The sequence below is a fragment of the Abramis brama genome (assembly GCF_963993115.1).
Source record: "Abramis brama genome assembly, chromosome: 4".
NCBI classification, from domain to species: domain Eukaryota; kingdom Metazoa; phylum Chordata; class Actinopteri; order Cypriniformes; family Leuciscidae; genus Abramis; species Abramis brama.
This window is the reverse complement of record NC_139966.1, coordinates 10,400,122-10,416,800: the sequence shown is the minus strand read 5'-3', so window position 1 is coordinate 10,416,800 and position 16,679 is coordinate 10,400,122. Positions and strand designations below refer to the sequence as shown.

The window sequence follows — 16,679 nt, the reverse complement described above, 5'->3', positions numbered from 1 at the left end:
TTTGTTAACTGGCAACAAAATTTGGTACCAGGAGTGGGGTCCTTTTATAAATCGATTTGCCAGTGTCAGTTAAGTGTTAGTGGCACATGGGTGAGCAAACACGGTAGTGGTGAAGAGAAGCGTCTTGCATAGAAGGAGCCAGCGATCACAGGACGGAGTGTTCGACGCAGAATAGTGACAGGTCGTGGGAATTGGCCAGGTCGTGACGGAGCAGACGGAGTGGTGACGTGCGTTTTCCTTGGATTTCTGAAGTAGGCACGGACGGTCCCTTTTAGTTGCCACGCTCAAGACTTTGACTTTCAACATGTCTGACCATTCAGATGGGGAAGAGGACGACATTCGTCTAAGGTTAAGAGAACTTAGTCAAAAGCACGATGAAGCAATGGCCACACTTGAGTCTTTGAAGGGTGGGCTTAATAAGACTTATGTGTATGTGCCTCGAGAACGTCACATCAGCCCATTTACAGGGGACATTGAAAAAGATGGGAGAACAGTAGATGAGTTTGTAGATGAGGTTGGGCGTGCTTTAAGAGCCAGAAACTTAACACCAAATGATGAGTGTGATTTTGTTATGTCTTTGCTGCGAGGTGCTGCATTAGAAGAGGTTCGACTGCGAAGCGATGTAGACGCAGATGCAGCCACTGATATACTTACTTACCTTAGAGAGGCTTTCACTGATAGGCGTAGCAGTGCCCAACTCCTCCAGGACTTTTATAGTCGTAAGCAGAAAGAGGGGGAGGTGGTTCGTGATTTCTCTCATGCACTCGCTCAAGCTCTCAGTCAGATTTCTAAGCGTGCCCCAGAGTCCGTGGGAGATGAAAAGACGATGTTAAGAGACCAGTTTGTAGAGGGCATCCGAGACCCCGCACTCAGACGGGAACTTAGATGGTATGTAAGAGACAAGCCTGAGTCTTCTATGGTAGAAGTGAGGGAGGAAGCTTATCTTAAGCTTATCTTATCTTGGGGCTGGCAGGAGCAGTCTGGGAGGGTTCGGACCACTAAAAGTCGAAGTGGTACTTATGGCTCCTATAGTGAAAGTGCCTACTGTGCAGAAGTGAAAGCCATGGACCACAACCCAGTCACTTTATCCAAGGTAATGGATGTAGTCACTGAACAGGGCAGGCAGATCCGTGAGTTAACCCAGGCCGTTAATAGCTTGATGACACAACAACAGGGGGCTGAGGGCCTGCGGGTGAATAACACACGAGCCCAGTTACGATTCACTGAGGATGGTAAGCCCATATGCCTGAAATGTCAAGAAGCCGGGCATATTGCGAGAAATTGTCCCCAGAAACGGAACTCTAAGAAACCTGCATCCCGTTCCAATGAGTCGGGAAACGTGACGCCCAGGTTGCTGTGAGTCGAGCAATCCAGGGGCAACCTGTAGGCTCAAGTCAAGAACAACTGTTGAAGCGGGCAGTGGGGACATGTCCTCAAGTAAATATTAAGGTTCTGGGCGTAGAAGTATCCTGTCTCTTGGACACAGGCAGCCAAGTGAGTACGATATCTGAAAGTTTCTTTCGACAGCATTTGGGGGGTGATGATGAAGACATGCTTTCAACTGCTGGATGGCTCAAGCTTACTGCAGCAAACGGGCTGGACATCCCGTACTTAGGATACCTCGAGTTAGAGGTAGAAACGATGGGCAGGAAAATTCCAAATTGCGGTTTCTTAGTGGTAAAGGATCCTCCACTCACTTCAAAAGCTGTTTCCTGTATTGTGGGGATGAACATCATTAGTCAGTGCCGGCAGATAGTGCAGTCTGAATTTGAGGCTCCATTTGAAGGGGGGCTAGAGACTGATTGGAGGAACGTGTTCCAGCAAGCACAGACCTGTGATGTTCCTAAGAGTCGGCTGGCCCGGGTAGCAGGGAGAAGTATTGTGCATGTGCCAGCGGGCTCTATATCGACAGTGACGGCAAAAGGATGGTCGGTGAGTGCGAAAGGTGAAAGCGAGTGGCTGTTGGAGCCAGCACACTTAGCTTTGCCAGGAGGTGTGCTGGTTATGCCGACTGTGGTAAGCTCACACCATCACGAGGGCTCAGTCCAAGTTATTAACCTGTCTAATGAAGATGTGTGGTTGCACCCTAGGACTCGCATTGGAGTTTTGTCGAAAGTGAACTTGGTAGATAATGACCCAGGACATGAGGTAACATTCCAACGTATTTCTGCGAATGCAGAAGAGCTCTCTATGGGGGCTAAATCACCATCAAGGCAAGAGCAGTGGTCTAAAGTGATATCCCAGCTGGACATTGGAGGTACGGCAGAGCAGCAAGCCGAGTTAAAAGCATTACTCGCCGACGGTAGTATTAGGTAAATAATTGGGGCGGCAGTGGCTCAGTGGTTCATGTAGGTTGTCTACAAACCGAAAGGTTGGTGGTTCAATCCTCGGTTCCACCTGACCAAGTGTCGAGGTGTCCATGAGCAAGACACCTAACCCCAGCTGCTCCCGACGAGCTGGATGGCGCCTTGCATGGCTGACACCGCCGTCGGTGTGTGAATGGGTGAATGTGAGGCTATGTAAAGCGCTTTGGTGGCCATAGGTCTGTGAAAGCGCTATATAAATGCAGTCCATTTACCATAGTATTAGGTTGTGCGTGGAATACCGCAAGCTAAATCTGAAAACAAAACGGGACGCTTTTCCACTGCCATGAGTGGATGAGAGTTTCGCTGTGTTACGAGGTGCTCAGTTTTTCTCAAGAATCGACCTAGCCAGTGGTTATCACCAGGTGGCTGTTGCAGAAAAGGATCGGCCTAAGACAGCCTTTACTACACCATTTGGGCTGTACGAACATCTGAGAATGCCGATGGAGGTGTGCAATGGTCCCGCCACTTTCCAAAGATTGATGCAAACCACCATGAGTGACCTAATTTTTCAGATTATGCTCGTATATTTGGATGACATCTTGGTGTTCTCAAAAACGTTTCCTGAGCATTTGGAGAGGTTGCGTACTGTGTTGTTAAGGCTGCAGGAGACCGGACTTAAAGTCAAAGTAGGGAAATGTCACTTCCTACAGTCTACAGTGACGTTTTTGGGACATCAGATATCTGCTGAGGGTATAGCCACCGACCCTAACAAGATCTCTGCTGTGAAGTAGTGGGCGGTACCCACTACTCTGAAAGCTCTGAGGTCATTCCTCGGTTTCTGTGGGTACTATAGGAGATTTGTCTCTGGCTTCTCAAAAATCGCAGGGCCGCTGCATGATTTAGTCAACCAGTGTCTGAATAATCTCCTGCTAAATTTAACCAAAAGGTCATCAATGGTTGGAGTCCTGAGTGTCAGGGATCCTTTGATGCTTTGAAGGAGAAACTAACTAGTGCGCCGGTGCTCGGATTTGCTGATTTCTCTGCCCCATTTATCCTTGAGACTGACGCAAGCAATCAGGGCTTAGGAGCTGTTCTTCTGCAGCAGCAAGAGGGAAAGAAAAGAGTGATCTCTTATGCGAGCCGAAGATTGCGGAATGCTGAAAGGAATGACAAAAATTATAGCAGCATGAAGTTGGAGCTGCTGAGCCTCAAGTGGGCAGTAACTGATAAATTCAGGGGCTACTTGTTGGGTTCCAAATTTACCGTAATTACCGATAATAATCCACTATGTCACCTAAACACTGCCAAATTAGGAGCCCTGGAACAGAGATGGGTAGCACAGTTAGCGGCATTTGATTTTGATGTCCAATACCGACCTGGTCGATGTAATCAAGCCGCGGATGCATTGTCTAGGCAGCCCTTGGCAGGGGAGCCTGTGGTAGACCAGGAAGATGCCGAGTATGATGACTGTGTGACTATTTGTAGCCTGGCACAACGTGGGACTGCTCTTGATGTTGAATTGATTCAAGCTGGAATAGAGAGGTCCGAGGTTCGTCAAATGCGCGCCGTGGAAACACGGGTGGTGGCGAGCACTGAGGCAAAGGGGAGTACTGCTATTTGGCCTGGTTATTCTAAAGAGCAGTTGGCCACGTTTCAGACTCAAGATCCAGTGCTGAAGGAGTTCAAGATCTTTTGGGACCAGAAACATAAACCTGCAGGCTTGGAAGTAAAAAACCTGTCAAAATCTGTACGAGCGTTGCTGAAGCAGTGGAACCATCTAAGGGAAAATGAGGGATTGTTGTACCGTGTTGTGGAGGATGTGCGTCATGGAAAGTGCTTCCAACTGTTAGTCCCCACCTACTTGAAAACCCAGGTGCTTGAGGCTGTGCATGCTGGTATGGGGCATCAGGGGATTGAAAGGACACTGCAACTGCTGAAGCCAAGATGTTACTGGGTGGGAATGTATGGGATGTTGAGCAGTGGATAAAGAACTGTCAGTGCTGTGTTCTCACTAAAATGCCTCAGCCTAAAGTAAACCCGCCCATGAAGTCAGTCATTGGTGGCTGTAGATTTCACTTTACTGGAGCCAGCCACTGACGGAAGGGAGAAAGTCTTAGTTGTCACTGATGTGTTCACCAAGTTCACGCAAGCTTTTGCAACGCGGGACCAGAAAGCTGACACCACAGCTAAAGTTCTCCTGAGGGAGTGGTTCATGAAATTCGGAGTGCCAGAACGGCTACATGCAGACCAGGGGCGCAATTTTGAAAGTGAGGTAATCGCAGAATTGTGCAAGCTGTATGGGGTTAAGAAAAGCCGTACCACACCTTATCATCCGACTGGAAACGCCCAGTGCGAGCGTTTCAATCGCACTCTACATGAGCTGCTATGAACACTTCCTCCCGAGACCAAAAGACGGTGGCCTGAACATCTTGCCGAGCTGGTCTATGCGTACAACGTTACCCCGCATTCCACAACAGGGTATTCTCCTTTCTATCTGTTGTTCGACATGGACCCTCATTTGCCTGTGGATGCACTGTTGGGACGAGAATCGGGAGCTAAGCCGACTCATGACTGGTTAGTGGTGCATCAGAGACGGCTGAAGGAGGCTCATGAACGTGCCAAGGTCTATGCTGAGAAAAAAGCAGCAGAGCGAATTGCTCAGGATAAAGTATATTGTCCATCCATTGAGGTTGGCCAGATCGTATACTTGAGGAATCGACCACTTGGCAGGAATAAAATCCAGGACGCTTGGCATTCGACCCAATACCGGGTGATAGAGATTCAAGGGACCACTCATACGGTGGAGCCTGTGGAAGGAGGGCCCATCAAAAGACGGCTAAAGCAGTGCAGGAGAGACGCATTCAGTCGTGTGCAAAGTTGATTATCATCCGTGATTTAATCGATGTTCTATGTAAGTAAATGTAATAATCATCATTTAATCTGGTGTAATAGGCTATGCTTGTTTCATTCTGTGTATGTATACTGTGTATTTTGGTGGTTAGAGTTCGAGATGGCTGGAGATGTTTGATTGATGCACGTGACCAGCATTACGAAGTCTTTATAAAAGAGTTCGGTAAGTTGTTAATGTAATGTGTATGTGCTAAACAAATGTGAATGAGGTGCATCATATTATGTGTATGTTGTATTTGATTTTTTTTGTGTGAAATGGTCCTTTAATGCACATGATGAAAATGCTGACAGTGGTTTTGTGTTTTTGTAGGGTGCCACTACTGTGTTTGTTTGCTTTCAAAGTGTATTGTTTCACCCCGAAAGTGTGCCCTAACATTTGTAATACTTTGTAATTCAAGGAATTGACACTTTATAAGGCTTTACTGGTATTTCTGTAAAGATATTGTTTTGTTAACTATTCATTTCGGGTTTCTACACTTGAATAGTGTGATTAGTATTTTAGGTTGAGTAATACTGAATTTTCACCTGTTATTTGTTGAATCATTCAGTTCAGAGCATTGAAAAGCTTAAAGGAAATTGATTAAATTAATAGAGAATAATAAAGCCAATCTAAAACGTGGTTCAGTGTCAATTAATTTATTTTGTTAACTGGCAACAAGTGCAAAAAGCAATTAAACAGAATTTATTCTTTTAGATTTCTTTTTCTTATGATTAGTTATTTCTTCTGTCTAAATAAAGGATTAAATAAAATAATTTACAGTCTTTGTGTTGTCTTTTAAATTCACACCAACACTTTCAACACAGAAGTTGTAAAACCCTTGCACTTGTGGTATAACAAATCCCTTATGGAGCTTCAAAATGAGATAATTTGCAATATGTCAATTTGTAAACCCACAAATCCTCACCTTTTCAAATGATCACCTTCAAACAATCACATTTGAAAATAACAAAAAAACAAAAGAAACGTACCATTAAATCTCACCTCAATAAGCACTTATATGAAACGTTCCTTCACATGTTTACTCACAGTTCACCAGTCATTCACGGTTACTCAAGTTCTTTAGTCCACTTGAATTATCTCAGTTCACTGTATATCAGTTCAATCACTGAAAAATACCAGTTCGTAGAATGATGAATTAGAGTGCGTTGTCTGGACGTAGGGTGCGTTGTAATAAACTGGAGATCACGTATTTAAGTGTGCAAGTTCAAAAATACACTCAACTTTGTATAAAACGTTCCACAGATAAACTGTCTCAAAAGGATCAACCTGAAGATGAATCAAACTGAGATGTCATATGGATGGCAGCAAAGAGTATAGAAGCCCAAGAGGCGAAACTCAATAGAACGTTCCATAGCAACAGTTGCCCCCATGACGTGACGGCACGGCCGCCATTATGGACTGAAAACTGAAGGAAAACGCCGAAAAATAATGGGAGTCAATGGCACTGAACCAACTTAACATAACATAAACTTAACATAACTTAATTTTTTCTGGCCGTCATATCTAAATATGAAAACAATTTAAAATACATTAATGAGGATGACCGACGTTAAATGACAGAAAATGTTACGTCTATGTGTTCGTTATGCATGGCCTAATTACCCTTAGGAAAATAGTATTTTGGGACAAAATATTACTATAGAAGTACTATAAGACTACTATAAAAATACTATAGCGGCTCTAGGATATTATAGAGGTATTACAGAACATAACATACTTCTGTGATGTTCTGTAATACCTCTATAATATTTTAAAGCTGCTATAGTATTTCTATAGTAGTCTTATCGTACTTCCAGGGTATCTGCACATTTTTTAACAGCAAATTTAATAACTTTTAAGACCTTTTTAAGTCCTCTAAAAGGAAAATTTAAGACCTTACCTCAACAAAAAAAACAGGAAAATGTTCAGCGCGACAACACAGAATGATGTGGTGAAGCATTAGCGTGGCACAACTCACCAGAGCCATGCTCAAGACAGGTCAAAGGGACGCGAAAACTTTTATACCAAGTGCTGATTCACCTTACAACCCTGACATGGTTGACTATGTATAAACTATCAGCCTTTAAGGTACTTTCTAAATTCTGGCCCCTCATAGAAGTTTGAAAAAGACATGGACAGCCACAGGACAATACAAAAGCCCACAAATACACAAAAGTTAAAGTATTCGTCATACTTGATCTAAATTATGGGTAAATGTGGCTGCCAAATAGCCTTGTGCTGGGTTTGGGGGTTCTCCCCCAAGAAAATGTTGTTCAGGGTCTGATTAGTGTTTTCCATGTCATTTCAGACACAGATAAATGCAAGCACATTCAATAACCTATGTATAGACCTAATGAATGAAGATCCAGTCAGACAATTGTAGTAAAGATCAGGATCAGAAATTTATTTAAAAGTGCTTTGTTCAGCTACTACTTTCAGTGCTGTGAAGACATCAAAATTCCAATATGGTCAACAATGGGATTAATGCCAACCTGGCAATCCAAAGATATACATGTATAACAGTATACAAACAGAATAGCATGAAAACAGTCATGCTTACATGGGATGACAAATATTAGAGAAACAGCTTCGGACTTCCCCATTAAGCCACAGTGCTGATCAAACAAAAAAGGAACTGATTTTCTAGGCCCAGACAGTAACATTCAGCAAATAATCCAAATAAATCACTAAAGGTACATGTAAACCTTCAACTTTTAAGTTCTCAAACTCAAAGCCCTCATGACAGTTTTGTCAATTCTACAATCTTGTTTTCAATTTCTATATCCAACTCAATTAGTTCTTTATGTTTATCTTTAGCTCGTCTCCTCAAAGAATTGGATTCTGTGATCAATGTGGCCATTTTACTACCACCTGAACTTTCGGCTTGCTCTGCCATTCTATCTGCATCATTCTCCAAAGATATGCAAATTTCTCGAATTGATTTTTTCTTTTGCTTTAGCTCTTTCAGGTCCTCTTCGACATACTTTCTTTTCTTGGAGTTTTCTTCTGTCTCTCTCTTCTTTTTTTCCTCTTCCAAGTGTGCCCGGTAACGGCTCCGTGCTGAGGCACAGTAACTGATTAGCTCTTTTGTAAAAGGCACTTGTGTCACCCCCCCACAAACTTTCACTTGATCACAGATGAGCCTTTGAATAACAACTGTCATGTTGTTACAACCTCAGACATGTTGCACGTCTCCACTTCTTTGTTGATGGAGAAGCCCCGCTCCACTTCAGCTTGTCCATGTGAGAGGAGTAGTAACTTCTTGCAGAAGTTCCACAGATCAGTGTAGGAACTGAGATTCTGAGACAGGAATGTATCAACCCTGGACACTGAGGGCTGGAAGTTTGCAAATTCCAGCGATTTGGCCTCATTGGAAAGGGCCTTCTCAAACTGTTGAGAAATCACATCACCTGTAATAATGCACAAAGGAGAGCCAGTGTGAATAATAAATTAGCATCACAACATAAAAGGCAAAGATGCGTTCTTTTAAAGAGACCAATCCACACTGATTCCATAAATTTTCTGTTAATCCCTTTCATGAATAATATTTTTACAAAGAAAAATGCCTGGGTTCTGTAGCTCATTGGTTTGCACTCAAGTCATGCCAACCTGCCCTATTTTAAAAAAAACACACGCAAAAACAAAACAAAAAAACAAGTGTAGTTTTTTTTTGTAGAATGGCCTGTTTAAATAGTAGACTACATAACTTTACCTCTACCTGATCATTTGAAGTCAGTGAATAGTAGGGGTGTGACGAGATCTCGTGTTACGAGATCTCGCGAGATTAAAACGCGACGAGATTTCTCGTCGAGGTGAAACTTTGTCTCGTGAGTTGTTGTGATGTCAGTGTGATGGAAATGAAATTAGTATTGAAGATGCCCCTGCCACTTTTAAATCATTTGTGTGCCGGGCCAATCACACACACACTCCGCGCACACACACACACTCACTGTCCCTCGCTCACTCACTCGCGCGCGAACACACACACACACGCTCACTGGCGCGCGCACACACGCACACTCACTGTTGCTCGCCTCGCACTCTCACTCACTCTCGCTCACACTCAACCCGTCGTGGAGGACCGTTAAAATTAAACATGCTAGTCTTTCTGTCGTGATGTCCTGAAGCATCACAGACGCGTTGTCGCCCACTATGACACACTATTCGAAATGAAACGATCGAATCTTGCGTCCCGACGCCCGTTGTCCTTTACGAATCTCCACGAAACGGATCGTGCCAAAATCGCGCTAAAATTGTGTAATCTGAACCAGGCAGGTAATAAACATTTGACCCATCGCGCAAAGAACCTATTAAAGCACTAAGACATGGGAACAGTATAGCTAACATTCACATATCACAAGTCATATCGACATCGCAATATTAAACAATGTTATCGCACATCGCAGCTTTTCCTCATATCGTGCAGCCCTAGTTACTGCCCAAAAGTCTCAACTGCTGCCAGAAATCGTCGACATGCTTATATTCTTGAAAAACAACATGACCATAATCTTAGGCTGTGTAGTTAATTTATCTCTTTTTCATGCTTGAAGAAAAAAATTGTTTCTGTTTGAACTTGTAGTTTTGAGAGAGCAGTACTTTGATTATGGATACACACTTGTTTGCATTTAAAGTGTTATTTCAGTTATTTATATTTATTTTATTTATACTGTTTTATTTTTCTTTATGTTCGATTTGTGGAAAGGAGTTAGATTTCTCATGTGAAATCGTACAGGGGAGAAGCCAGACAGTAGAGTTTATAGCAAAACATTTTGCAGTGTTTGCATGTCCTTTACTGCATAGAATTCATTAAAATAGAAGTAAAATAACATTCATTACAAGTTGATTTCAAAATGAACCTAAATTGTTTTGCATTTTGTGATTTTCAGTTGAATAAAAGACTATTTTCCATTCATATATTTCATCATTGAGGATTTCTTAAAAATTGTGTAAAAATCTCGTCTTGTCTCGTTCTCGTGAACCCAATCTCGTGTCTCGTCTCGTCTCGTGGAGTAAGCGTCTCGTCACACCCCTAGTGAATAGTATCAAATATGTACAAATATGTTGAATTTTATGTTACAGGTAATGTTATAGGTATTGGTCTTGACTGATACAAATGGGAGGAAGTGTGTAAACAGTGAGTGCCATTCTATTCTTATTCCTATAATTTACCAGAAGATATCCCGCCTGTCAACTGTTTGTCCAGCACAAACTTCTCAATGAGGCGTTTCAGTTTCTGTAGACATTCGTCAGGGCTGGAATACATTTTTCTTGGGTCCAGGCACATCATGTTATGGACAGTGGCATATTTTAGAGGGCACTTATCCAGTGCCTTCTTGCATATTTTTGAAAGCGCATTCTGGCATTCTTTTTTAAACTGCAGCACACCAAGCTCGCTTACCCTGCCCTTGGCCCCTGACAGTCCCTGACAGAAAAAAAACATTGGTTTGTCAAATCTACAACATTTCTGTCCCTCTACATAGTCTGCAATAATTAAGCATAATACACTGAGATTAATGGCGCCCCTTTTCAGAACATGCCTCTCTCCACACACACACACACACAGACACACACACACTCAATGTTGGTATCTACATGTCACTGTGAACTAATTTGATGAAACTGAATACACCCACCTTGATAACAGCTGCTGCACCCATGCCATTGTCAACATCTTTTGTGCCAAGCCAAAGCTTCTGGTCTGTGACATCGAGCCTCACCAGCTTATATGGACTCGAGGGCAAAGCATCGCGCTTGATGAATCGTTTGAGAAGGCTCTAGTAAAATAAAAATATATATATTTGAGTTAGATCAGTGAATTTCTGTGTACTAAAGGTGTTGCGCATTATGACAAATAATTACCCTTATCAAATCCTCCAAATCATTCCACAGGAAGGGCATCATGGGAGCATCTTTTTGATATTTTTCCAGAAATGGTTGAAAGACTCTTGCTATGAACACAAAGAAGTGGAGTTTGGCACAGATAAGAGGATCCTTTCTTGCCTTAGAGAGGGTGTCGAATGATGCATTTCCTGGGTTCTTCACCTTCTTTGTTGACACTTGGTCAACAAACTTCTCAATAGAGGGCCAAATTTCAATGGCCCTCTCTGCAGCAGGCACATTTTCGAGCCAACGATGGCCACAGAAGGATAAGGGGAATGTGGATGACAGTGTTGCAGATGTGAAATCCTCTCTTCTTGCTGGGGCATTATTGAAGAGATAGTGGAGAGATCTCAGCACCTTTTCTACATGCCACACCTCAAATCCACCTTTAAATGAATTGTGTAGGGTGTGGATACCACAGCTTCCTACCACTTGGAGTTGAATCCCCCCAAACTGTTCTGCATGTTCCAGTTGTAGGAGATCCATGAATTTCCAATTAACTGCGGGTCCATCCATTGACACAGAAAGCATGTTCCTTAAATTAAGTTCCTTGGTGTCCTCCTGATATTATAAAAAAATAAAATCAAAACAAAGTCCACATCAAGAATGATAACGTTTTCATTCATGTTCACTCAGATTAGATGGTTTGTCTAAAGTAGTGATTCTCAAACTGTGGTCTGGGGACCACTGGTGGTATGCCAGATTACCAAAGAGGTCTGTGAGCAAAAGTCATCAACAAAAATGACTGACATGGACTGTGACACTGTTGATCATTTCCAATTCACTTCTCATGACTTGTTTTCTAATCATGCACATTATTAGCAGGTGAAGTTAGCCATGGTTTCAGAAGACTAAAATGGCCTGCATTTTTACATGCATAGGGATGATCATTAAGCCAAATGTGTCAAGATTGTTTTTTTTTGTTTTTTTAATTGGCTAAGTGATCCTTGATTTGAAAAAATAAGTTTGAGAAACACATCTTAAGCCATAATAGTGAATGCTCGCAAATTGGGCCTATGTGATATGGTTCAGTGTCAAAATTGTTAACCTAAAATTGAGAAGCACAAAACAGATATTTGGAGTCTAATTATGAACTGGCCTACATTATTTAATTCAATTCAATTTTACTTTTCACATAAAAAATATGCAAGAAGCATAATACATATTGAATGCTTTACAATAAAGTTATTTACAGCACTGCCTTCCATCCAGAATGCAATAGGCCTATGCCTAGATGTCACCCACCCACAATTATTCTGGATCGATTCCAATTTTTCTGAATACATCGCGATTCTGAATGAATCGATTCTGAGTTTAGTTTTTAACAGCAGATGGCACTGCGTGCTTTAGATGCCTTACACACACCACTTGAACCTACTATAAAATAATAATTCATAAAGTTCGAAAAGGTTGAAGCGAAGTACAAGGGTGTTTGCAGTGGGCTGTTTACATGAATCTCGCGTCATAAAAGCATTATATTAAGTAGCCTACATTCTCAGACTCAGCCGAACGCACGAGTGCTCTTCTTCGTGAGCATTTGAGTGTGCGGTTAAAAACTAGCCTAGAGCGCCATCTGCAAAAACTAAGCTCAGAATCAATTCGCAATGCATTCGGAAAAAAATTAAATCAATCCAAGAATTGCGATGCATCGATATATTGTCCTAAATATTCATTAGGAAATAACATGAAAACACACAAAGCATTTTAACATATTCAAAGCATTTTAAATGTTACTTTGAGAGTCTTACCTTAAAATGCTCCAGCAAGTCTTCTGCCGTTGAGTGGCCCAAAAACTGAGAACCAAGATAGCGAGACCTGACAATCGGGGTGCCGGTCTCGTCGGTTGACCAATGTCTGACGTGCAAGTCCAACTGTTTAGTTTTCGTTGTTGTGTTCATGGACTCATCGAACATTATGATGAAAGCGTCCTTGTTTGCCCGTGAAATTAGTTCCTTCTTTAGGTATGGGGCAACACCAAATCGTGCTAAATATGCGGTTTTGTCCCTTCCACATGTGAACGTACTCACACACTCTGAGTCAGGGAACATTGCTTGAAAAACTAGGTGGATGTCCTCATTTGAGGTGTACGAGTGGTGGCGGCTTACGGTTTGAAATACCCACAGTATTTCGGCCTTAAGTGTAGCTACATTCGCAAAGCTGCCGAAGGCATTGCTTGAAGTGGACGGCCTTGAGGAAGGCTGAGAGGTCGAAGTGCTCGATGAGAACATACTTATGGGCAAACTACTTGCCTGCGACGACACATACTTCTTGTGCTTCTCTGCTTTCATGTGTGAATTGAGCGCTATGTGGCCCATTGTCCCCAGCTTTATCGTCTTTTTACATAAAGCACACCTCGCTTCATGATTACTGGCTGTTTTCTTCAGCCACCCCCGATACTTTTCGTCCTCCAACCAATTGTCATCAAACACACATTTGCCCATGCTTGCGATTTCGTAAAATGCCGTGGTGGCGAACCATCAACGCAACGCATTTCATCAATCACTTACTCGTATGTCACCTAGGGAATGATGCAGGTTGCACCCACAAAGTGCTGCCCCCAAATGTTGCGCTGGTCAAATTGCGGTTGAAAAAATAAATAAAAATGACGAGTCGGACATGACATTTAAGATTCCACATGAAATTTAAGACCTCCTTATGGAAAATTCCAGAATTCAAGACATTTTCAGACCTTAAAAATCGAAAATTTTATTTAAGACATTTCAAGACTTTTTAAGGACCCGCGGGGACCCTGACTTCTATAGTATGTCCCAAATTACTATAGTATTCCTATAAGATTACTATAATATTTTGTCCCAAAATACTATAAGATTCCTATAGTACTTTTTCGTAAGGGTATGTCCCCCACCGAATCGGCTTCATTAGCCTACCACTTACGGTTTGCAAAGATACAATTATAAAATTACTGCAAACCTTTAATCTATCAATATTTATGTTCTATTATGCATTTTCCTTGTTATATGAATAACAGAAATTCATGAAATAATATATAGGCAGACACACAGTAATAAGATATTTATTCAAATGCTGATTTTGAAATTAGTGAACATCACCATATATATGATTTGGAAAAATAAATAAATAAATAAAATTATAAATGAACATTTCTAAAGACAGTTAATCTTTTACATAGAATATCACAAAAATATTAACAACTTGTTTTTTCAACATCTTCAGTGAAAGTGCACACAGTGAACATTTCAATGGTAAGAACAAAAACAATCTGTGAATGTCCTATTACAGGTGGAAAGGTACAAAAAAGATGTGCAATCTAGCAAGTGCACACATGAACTATAAACAGTACTAAAATGGAAGTGGTGCCATAAGATCTCAGTAACTGGCGCTAACGATTTCAGCAGCTTTCAGTCCATAATGGCGGACGTGCCTCCGCAGCGCCATCTACAGACTGTTACCCATAACACAACAGAGTTTCGCCTCTTGGGCTTCTATACTCTTTGATGGCAGGGTAACAACAATCTTCATCAGCGAATCAGCGGAAAAGTTATGTCTCTGCATTAAGTGCACTGTACAGCGATCTCAGTCTCACGTGCTCGGACACGTGCGGGAAACTCGATTGCACACGAACAGTCCCGTTTAACTTAACTCTTGGCGATGCTTTTCGATCAAAACACGAGAAGTGCAAAATACAGCAAGAAGACATGTGACAAGTCTCTTAATGACAAAAATCAAGCGGGGTTTGCACTTTAAACATACTTACTGCTTCCGTGGTCTTCGCAATATGTTACTGCATCATTCTAACAGCCAACACATACCACCGGAACAAAACTGAAAAAAAAAAAATCTTCTTCAATATGAGACGTGGGTCACTGTTCACACTCTCACTTAGTGCTGTCATCTTTTATTCGACTCAAGCCTCGATAATCTTCCATTGAAACAGCTCTATCGAACAAGCTTCTCGATCATGACACTGCACTCCCTTCTGTGTGCGTCACACACTCATACCACGCACTCTTCTTTGTCTTTGCCCGCTGCATTCACAGCACACGCAAAAAGCGGTCGCCAAAATAAGAGTATCCCAAAAATAAGCTCCTTTCAAAATAATATACCCGTTACAAGTATATATATATAAGGCTCATTATGCAGCTCATTATGCGGGTCATTGTCTTCTCAGGTGTGAATCACAGCATTATTCATGATAATTCATTGATTAGGCAGGATGATTTTCAGATCATTTTGAAGGAAAAACTCCAAAAAGCGAAAACATCTGTTACGTTCCACGTGTATTTGTGTGGTTCTTTTGCTCTCTGTGTCTCCATTCAATCTTTTTAGGTCAGGGGTGGGCAAACTACGGCCCGCGGCCACATACGGCCCGTTAGGCTGTTTAATCCGGCCCGTCGAGTATTTAAAAAATTGTCTTAAGATCGCATTCATTTTGCCTTTTTCTTGCAATACTTTGCGTTATATATATATATTGCGTTGCATATATTTGACAATCGTAATATCAGATATTTCATGCCATAGCTAACAAATGTAAAAAGGAAAAATGACATAAAAGCAGATCATCTTTCATTCAGCGCTGTTGTGGCTGCGGTGTGTCACGTAACAAGCTAGACGCGTCACCATGGAAACCAAACATACAGCAACTTAAGCGCATAGACTTGGTGCCGCTTGGTGCACGTTAATGTTTTTTCCTTTTTTTGAAAACTCACAGAGAAAAAACTGTTTGGTAACCGCTTGCACACATGTTTAGTTTTTCCTTTGATTTGTCTGCCATTTAGTTTTGCTACTCTGGATTTGTGGATGTATCCTCCTGACTGATTCTGTTTACCGACCTTTATCGCCCGGCTTTCGACTAGGCTCCCCTGTCTGCCATAACTACAGAACCCGGTTTTGTTCATTAAATGTTCTGATCTGCCTTTGCTTTTTATGTTTTATTTTATTATACTTAAAATAAATTTGTATATTCGTTTATTTCGTTTTTTTCCCCACAAATGTATGACTTTTGGAAGTGCAAATTGATTGCCATGCAGTTTTAATAAAGTTGAATTAACGTAACCTTCTGTCATTTTTACTCTTCTAAGTGTACATTTAACGTTAGGTGTTTTGTTTCTAATTTACGGTTAGGCCCATTCAATAATAATAAGGATAAACAATATTTAAAAAGTATAGGCTATAATTATCGAACATCTGACTAATTAAAAAATAACCTCAAAACATAACATGCTAAATGGGGGATATCTAGCATAAAAAATGTATTGTCAGAATGTCGTCTTTCAGTTGTTGAATTTCTCGCAGACGTTGCCACAACGTAAATGTGTTTGCTCAGCCCGATCTCATGAAAGTGCGAATACCACGAATTGTATTTGTAGTTCTTATGAAACGCAGTTTTCGCGTGCATATGATACGCATTTAAAGGGATAGTTCGCCCAAAAATGAAAATTCTGTCATCATTTACTCACCCTCAAGTTGTTTCAAACCTGTATGAATTTCTTTTTTCTGCTGAACACAAAAGAAGATATTTTGAAAAATGTCGGTAACCAAACAGTTGATGGACCCCATTGACTTCCATAGTATTTTTTTTCCTACTATGGAAGTCAATGGGGTCGATCAACTGTTTGCATGTA

General features: G+C 41.5%; 2 protein-coding genes across 2 annotated transcripts in view; both read right to left on the bottom strand.

The window, feature by feature from the left end:
• LOC311081699 (protein NLRC3-like) overlaps positions 1-16,679 on the bottom strand; it is an 88,509-nt gene that overhangs the window by 64,781 nt on the left and 7,049 nt on the right. The window lies entirely within an intron of this gene.
• LOC311082008 (uncharacterized protein) lies at positions 8,224-11,723 on the bottom strand. Its single transcript, XM_084112755.1, has 3 exons — positions 11,056-11,723; positions 10,830-10,970; positions 8,224-8,606 (listed from the first exon to the last, which is right to left on the bottom strand). The coding sequence occupies exons 1-3, from the start codon at positions 11,605-11,607 to the stop codon at positions 8,598-8,600; spliced, it is 702 nt and encodes a 233-aa protein (XP_083968881.1). The 5' UTR covers positions 11,608-11,723; the 3' UTR covers positions 8,224-8,597.

What these genes read in the sequence shown, in the direction of transcription:
- LOC311082008 (XM_084112755.1), bottom strand. Translation starts at nt 11,607, where the DNA reads ATGCTTTCTGTGTCAATGGATGGACCCGCAGTTAATTGGAAATTCATG. An exon ending in ATTTGGAGGATTTGATAAGG is followed by an intron (nt 10,971 to 11,055) that starts GTAATTATTTGT and finishes TTATTTTACTAG; the next exon opens with AGCCTTCTCAAACGATTCAT.